Source organism: Pyrus communis, chromosome 14 (assembly GCF_963583255.1).
Source record: "Pyrus communis chromosome 14, drPyrComm1.1, whole genome shotgun sequence".
NCBI lineage: Eukaryota > Viridiplantae > Streptophyta > Magnoliopsida > Rosales > Rosaceae > Pyrus > Pyrus communis.
The window spans coordinates 8,935,557-8,942,359 of record NC_084816.1 but is presented as its reverse complement, the minus strand read 5'-3'; the positions used below and the strand labels follow the sequence as shown (position 1 = coordinate 8,942,359).

Sequence of the window (6,803 nt, the reverse complement as noted above, 5' to 3'; positions counted from 1 at the left end):
TCAATTTTCAACCGTCGAATAGAATAAGCTGAAGAAAATTAAAAGCTAGAAATAACAAGTGTTTGAAAAGTAAAATAGATGTGTGAATATCAAATTGATTTCCACGGTAGATTTTAATTAAAATTGTTGTTTATTAAAGTGCTTGAAACATAAAACCAAACCCTACAAAAATAAGACAAACTTGAGATTATAAGATTTAACTTATGATTTAATCTTATAGGAAATTTTGGTTTCTTCAGTTGTTCGACAAACCAAAATGGGATGCAGCACAAATATTCAAGTGGTCCGATCGAACATCAACCGATCAAACACGACCAAAGACGTTTGGCAGCCACTTCGGCAGGCACCGACCGACCAAGTTCAGCCCAAGTCGTTCGGCAGCAAGCGCCTACGCCAGAATCAACTTCAAGTGTCATGTCCAGAAGAGACAACGGCACGCCTAGAATAGTAACCAACACACACAGCGCAACAACCATATAACAGAAACAAAATTAGAACATTTCCACTCCAATGCATCTAAATATCATTGTACATAAACATATAACATCTGTAAGCAAAGTCGGTGAAAAAACATTTCAACACGATGCATTTAAAGTCGAATGCAACGCCATTCATCTCGATATCAGTTTTAAGTCCAACTATGTCTTATCCTCTAAGCAGCTCACATTACTGACTCCTAGCCCTTAGATTTTTACTTTTTGAGCAAACTCCTCGTTCTTTAACTGCGTCCAGGCTCCTTTCTCTTCTCCACTGTAGGTGATGTTAAGAAATCCGTCGTCATCCTTATTTTCCTTATCGATCACATACATCGAGGTACCTGTGTGTAACAACAATGGACGAAATTAGAGTTATTACCACAATTTGGGAACAAGATGGATGGATATCCTTCCTTGTGCCGATTGTCGCTTTAAAACAAAATATTTTTGCAGCTCTGCCTACCAGCGGGAGGATCAGTGTTCTTGAAATAGAGAAACAAAGGCTTTGTCCATTTCCATCCTTCTTTCCACTCGATCCGAATCCTAATAAACTCAATAAATTCGCTCAGAGGCAAATCGAAATGCACTTGGAACCTGCAGTCCCAAACACAGCATAGGCGATAAATCTGTGTGCGAACCCCATCATCATAGACAAGCAATATAAATTACTTATTTCTCTTCCCTCTTTTTTCTGACCAACTTCGTAACGAATGACATAACAAAAGCAAAGAAAAAACAAAGCATACGTATAAAAGGGGACAATCTTGTTCCCAAATCAAGAAAATAAAGCAAAAAAGATATCGGGAACTAACTTCTTCATGCAAATGTCAGGAATTTTACTGCTTGGATCCTTCTTCACATTCACCTGCACAGCACAAAGACTCAAATTACAAGAAGGTATTAATTCATAGAGAGAATTAACACATTTGACGTAGTCAAATTCTTACTGGTATATGATCTGGTTTTTTCTTCCTCAACAGCCAAGGATTTATCTCGCGCTCTTGGCATAACTCCCATAAACTGAACATAAATCAAAACCATACATGTAAAATTAACTAACCCATCAGTTTCAATTTAGAACTACAAATCAAGAGAATTAAAGCACAAGGGAGCTGGAAACTAACTGCTCTCCGATAAAAGTGGATGATTCAGCAGCAGATTTTCCCTTGAGCGCAGCCTTCTCCTCAAGCTGAGCCTACTCCGCCATCACATGCATAGCAAACTCAAATTAGAATGGTGTATCCCTGGAATGTGTAGAACGTAAACATAGTCGATACAAGTTTAAATTCTTACCATATGCTTCTTGTTAACATGATCATTCCAAGTGTCTAACATAACAATGCCTTTTGACAAAATAAAATCCCCTTTTATCCTACAAGCATAAGTGAAGGGAATAATCTTATTCCATAGTAGCAAATACAAATTGAGATATTTAAAGCACAGTGAATTGAATTGAAGACTAACTTCCTCTCCTTCTTCTTGACGACCTTGCCAAGAATTAAGTCACATATTTGAGCGTCATACTCAACAATCTACATAAAACATTCAAATTAGAACAGGAGTATGTTCATTGAATGACTAAGAAATAAACATGTGTGAACTACAATTCTTAATGAACTTATCAATGCATCTACTGAGTACCCCTTTCTCTTCTCCCCCGCTATAGGTCATGTGAAGAAATCCATCTTCACCCTTATTTGCATCATCAATTTCAGACATCAAGGCCCCTGTAACAGAGCAAGAAGAAGATAGTTATTAAAACCGCAGTTGATGCGGAATCAGGATGAATAGTATTATGCCTTCAGCAAAAATGGATTGCAGCCATACTCACCCCTGTGAGGTTCACTGTTGTTGAAATAGACAAACATAGGTTGGCCTGCTAGAATTCGAACACAATTTCGAATATAATTAACAAATTTTTTGAGAGGCACATCATGACGGACGTGGTACCTGCAGTCAGAGACAACAATAGGCCATAAAACCATGTACGAGCCCCTTCATCTAAGATAAGATATAAACACAAATTAGGTTGGAGTTTGCCCATGCAATATCAAGCACATTTTCTTTTTTGCATGCAAATGTTATGTAATTACATGGAGTATGAAAATTGTTTGGTTGGGCAAGTAGTACCGGCCTTTCAAGATGGATTTTGGAACAATGATATACCGAAAGTATACATAAAACAAGGGACAATCCCATTCCATTATAGTGATAAACATAAAGATAGCCAAAGCAAAAGAGGAATCCGAGACTAACTTTGTCATCTCCAAGCCAGGAATGTTACTCCCTGCAAGTTTCTCAACGCTAACCTGCACGGAAGCTCAAATTAGAACAGGGACAGGTTATTACCTCCATTGAATGCATAGGAGGAAAAGAAAACGAAGAAAAACCAAACAACATAATGGATGCAGTCAAAAACTTACTGGGACAAGATCTGGTTGGCTATCCCTCAATTTCCAAGCATTTATAGTGTATTCATTGTACTCCTCCAAAAATGAACTGAACATACATCAAAAGCATAGATGAGAAAAATAACGATCCCATTATTCCATTTCCATTGCATCAAAGCAAACGAAGACGGGTAAAGCACAAGGAGCTGGAAACGCACATTGCCTCTTTGTACGAGTTAGAGGAGAGGTGTATGTCTGTGAGCCTAGATTTGTCTGCGTGCATAGCCTTGTCCGGAATCATGTGCATAGGGGATCAAATTAGAACATGGTATCCATACACACATAATGCATAAGTAGGGAGTAGGACGGGTGTAAACATATATATATATATATATTAGATTCAGCTCAATTCTTACCATGCCAACCTTGTAAAATGAAGAGTTCCAATGGTCCAATGGTTCAATGGGTCTCGGAATAACAGTAACTCCTGGTATCTCGCGTCTGCAGAGAATGTTCTCTGAAAATTTCAAACAACAAAACATGATGATCATCAGAAGAAGTTGTCTTCCAAAATAAAATTACAGAGTACAGAAGGCATCATATCACAAAGAGTAAAAATAATTCGCTACGTTTATATTTTTGAACGAAAAATAAAACAACAAAAGATTCAGCCTTGCCAAACAAAGTGTATGTCACGTTTTGAACCCGGCAATTCAAATTCCTTCGTTTGACATAGAAGCACATAAAAAATACACAATTTGAATCCAATCCCAGATGAGCCAAAACTCATTGAACTCAGGGTTGAAGAATTAAAACATCGAAAAACTCACCACAACCACTACCATCACATATTAAAACGTGGTATTAATATTGCGTTTTAATAATTGCAAAAATATACAAATAACCACCCAAAAAAGTAAACAAACACACCTAGACGAAATGGAAGCAAAGTGCTTTCTTCTCGTCCACTACCGAGCATGTGAAAAATTTCATCGTCGCTCATATTTGCAAGGTCAATTTCAGACATCAAGGCCCCTGTAACAGAGCAAGAGGGAGGAAGATCGTTATCAAAACCGCAGTTGATTTCAAATCAAGATGAATAGTATTATGCCTTAAAACTACAAATTCCTTCCTTCGAGATAGAGGCATAAAAAATCCGCTATTTGAATGCAATCCCAGAAGTGCCAAAACTCATTGAACTCGTCAGGGTTGAAGAATTAAAAACATCGAAAAGTTGACAACACAACTATCACCACATATTAAAACATGGGTATTAATAATTGCATACAATATACAATAACAACCCAAAAAAGTAAACAAACACACCGTGTCGAAAAGCGCTTCCATTCTCGAAAGTTCTCTCTACTTCCATGGCTACAATCCCACTCTTGTCTGCAAAATTTTCAAACAACACAACAACATATATAAGCATTTACTAACGTTCTAGGATGAAAAAGAATTCACTGATGGAAGAACAAAGTCGAAAATTAGGGTTTTGGTAAGTTGACGAATAAATCAATTATTTTATCTACACAATTATCCATCCCTATACAAATTTATCCATCCATCCATCCATCCATATGCAAATTACATTACAATTTTACAGACATACCTGTTCGGCTCATCCGGTTTTGCTTTGCCATTCTCTACTTTTCTCCTCTCCGACTCCCAAGTCGAATTCTTTCTCCGCTCTGCTCTGTGCGTCCTTGTATATTCGGACCCGTCTTTTTAATGGAGCATGGTCTCCCTCTTATTTTCCCTCTCGTTATCTCTCCTCCTATTTGAACGGTCCCGATTAAATTATGTTAACATCTTATATTAATATCCTATTTGAACGGTCCCGATTAAACTATGTCAACATCTTATATTAATTTTTTATAACAAGAAAAAAATAAAATAAGAGAATATGAGAGGAGATAAGAGAATCATAATCTTTTTTTAATTCCCCATCTATTTATTTTATTCCACTAAGAAGCGACATCTGCTTTAAGCCTTCCCTTTTCAATTAGGATGGGCACGGTTCAATTTGATGCGGTTTTAAGTGAAATCAAAACAGAAGTTGAAATTTTTTTGCGGTTGGATTTGATGCAGTTTTGAAGTCAAAACAAAAATAAAACTAAATTATTTGGTTCGGTTTGGTTTGATTTTAATACATACAATCGTCAATTTAAATTTCACAAATAAATATTTATACCCATAATTATTTAATAATCTAAACGGTTATTTATAACCGTAACTGTGAAATTTTAATAAGTGAATAACCGCTGTTACTCGTAATCAATAGGTATTTGTCCATTCCTACCAGCGGCAGCCCTCGCAGGTCGACTCGCACCCTAGACCGAGTACCTCACCCAGCTCTCGCCTTCAAACCTGTCCTTTGAAACCGTTTTTGGGACATGTGTTAACCTCATCTAACGGTGGTGATCTTTTCAATCATATACAAAATATAATTAAAAAAATTCGATTCGGGTTTGACATCACCGAACTGAACAACTATGTGATACTAATGTGATACTAACCTCAACACCGAAAGTTTCGGGGCCCTAAATGTTTTTGGGTATATAGGGGCATCGGATCGGGATTAATATTTCTCAATTTGGGATTGAAATCTCGGAAGAAAGAATAATGTTATTGAGATTAAATTTAAATTTACAAACTAGATGATATATTCTCAATAGAAATGAGTACATTTAACAATAGTTAAGTAATAACCAAACCATCAACTTTTATGTTATTTAATTTACAAAATTTTATATACAAATTTAGTCTCCAACATTACCCTGAAAGAAAATACCCCATCCATTGAATACCAACAAAAGAGCTGAAATGTGTCGCCTCAAAATTCACCCTTGGACTTGGGCTTCCTAACTCTCCCTTAATTATTTTCCCTAAACTTTAAATTTTATTATTTGACTATAATACTTACATGTATTTAATACAATTATTATTTCGACGATCACATAATAACTACATTAAATACATATATTCACAACGATCAGATAATAAGTTTATTAAATACGTATATTCACATGAAATTTTTTGTTTTTTAGCAATTGATTGTATCTACATTAAGAGGATGATGCTAAGCCTTACAATGAGTTTGTTATAATAATTTGGTTCAAATTTACCTTTGACAATAATTGAATTTAAGACATTTAACTTACAAGTGAAGAGGAACAGACAGTAATACTAAGTGGCGTTCACATGAATTGTATTTAACCGTAAATGATAAATGTATTAAATACATATAAGTATTATAGCCCATCCTTTAAATATCATTTTTTAATTTTTAATTTTTTCATAGTCAATAATCACACTTCCTAAACCGCAATGAGGGGTGCAAGTCGGATATAAAATTCCAATCCAAAACCGAAAAACTTTCTTTTAGAGTCCAAACATTTTTCATCCGAAATTTTTCAAAAAATTTGGATGGCAATTGGAATGTATGCATCCAATACGAATGTCCGAGCTAAAAATTTTCAAACTTAAATCTATAGAAATGCATATTTTTATTGTATCATGTTTATTGTTATACTTAGATATGCTTTATTTTGTACTTAGTATATTTATCATACTATTATATATTAAATGTGAAGAATCATACGCATTATTTTATCTTGTTGAAGATTTTATTTATGTCATACATATGTAATGGCGTACAAATATCACATAAATTAATAGAAAAATAAATAAATTGTTGACATATAAACATTTGAAATCTTTTAAAGGTGGTGCAAGATTTAGTAAATATGAATTATGTTCCGAAAATTTTAAAATAAATCTGACTTCAAAATTTACAGTATATTCGAATTAAAATTAATATTTAATTTTATTTAATTTTATTTAATTTTATTTTTTTTGAACCGAGCGATAGCTGTAGCACCCCTTCATCACTGTGGTAAAAGGGCAACGTTAGAATGTGAATTTCCAATCCGTA

General features: G+C 34.7%; 1 protein-coding gene across 1 annotated transcript; it reads right to left on the bottom strand.

The window, feature by feature from the left end:
- Nucleotides 1–514: 514 nt before the first annotated feature.
- On the bottom strand, nt 515–4,608 carry LOC137716366 (uncharacterized). Its single transcript, XM_068455805.1, has 16 exons — nt 4,479–4,608; nt 4,193–4,258; nt 3,797–3,901; nt 3,283–3,383; nt 3,085–3,152; nt 2,900–2,975; nt 2,733–2,785; nt 2,308–2,426; nt 2,118–2,203; nt 1,941–2,008; nt 1,770–1,848; nt 1,601–1,671; nt 1,424–1,496; nt 1,289–1,341; nt 940–1,070; nt 515–817 (listed from the first exon to the last, which is right to left on the bottom strand). The coding sequence occupies exons 1-16, from the start codon at nt 4,507–4,509 to the stop codon at nt 684–686; spliced, it is 1,314 nt and encodes a 437-aa protein (XP_068311906.1). The 5' UTR covers nt 4,510–4,608; the 3' UTR covers nt 515–683.
- Between the last annotated feature and the right edge of the window lie 2,195 nt (nt 4,609–6,803).

Excerpts from the sequence above, each read along its gene's own strand:
- LOC137716366 (XM_068455805.1), bottom strand. The coding sequence starts at position 4,509 with ATGGCAAAGCAAAACCGGATGAGCCGAACAG. Across the intron at positions 2,009-2,117 it reads GCGGGGGAGAAGAGAAAGGG|ATTGTTGAGTATGACGCTCA; the intron begins GTACTCAGTAGA and ends TGTTTTATGTAG. Across the intron at positions 1,497-1,600 it reads TCCACTTTTATCGGAGAGCA|TTTATGGGAGTTATGCCAAG; the intron begins GTTAGTTTCCAG and ends ATTTATGTTCAG.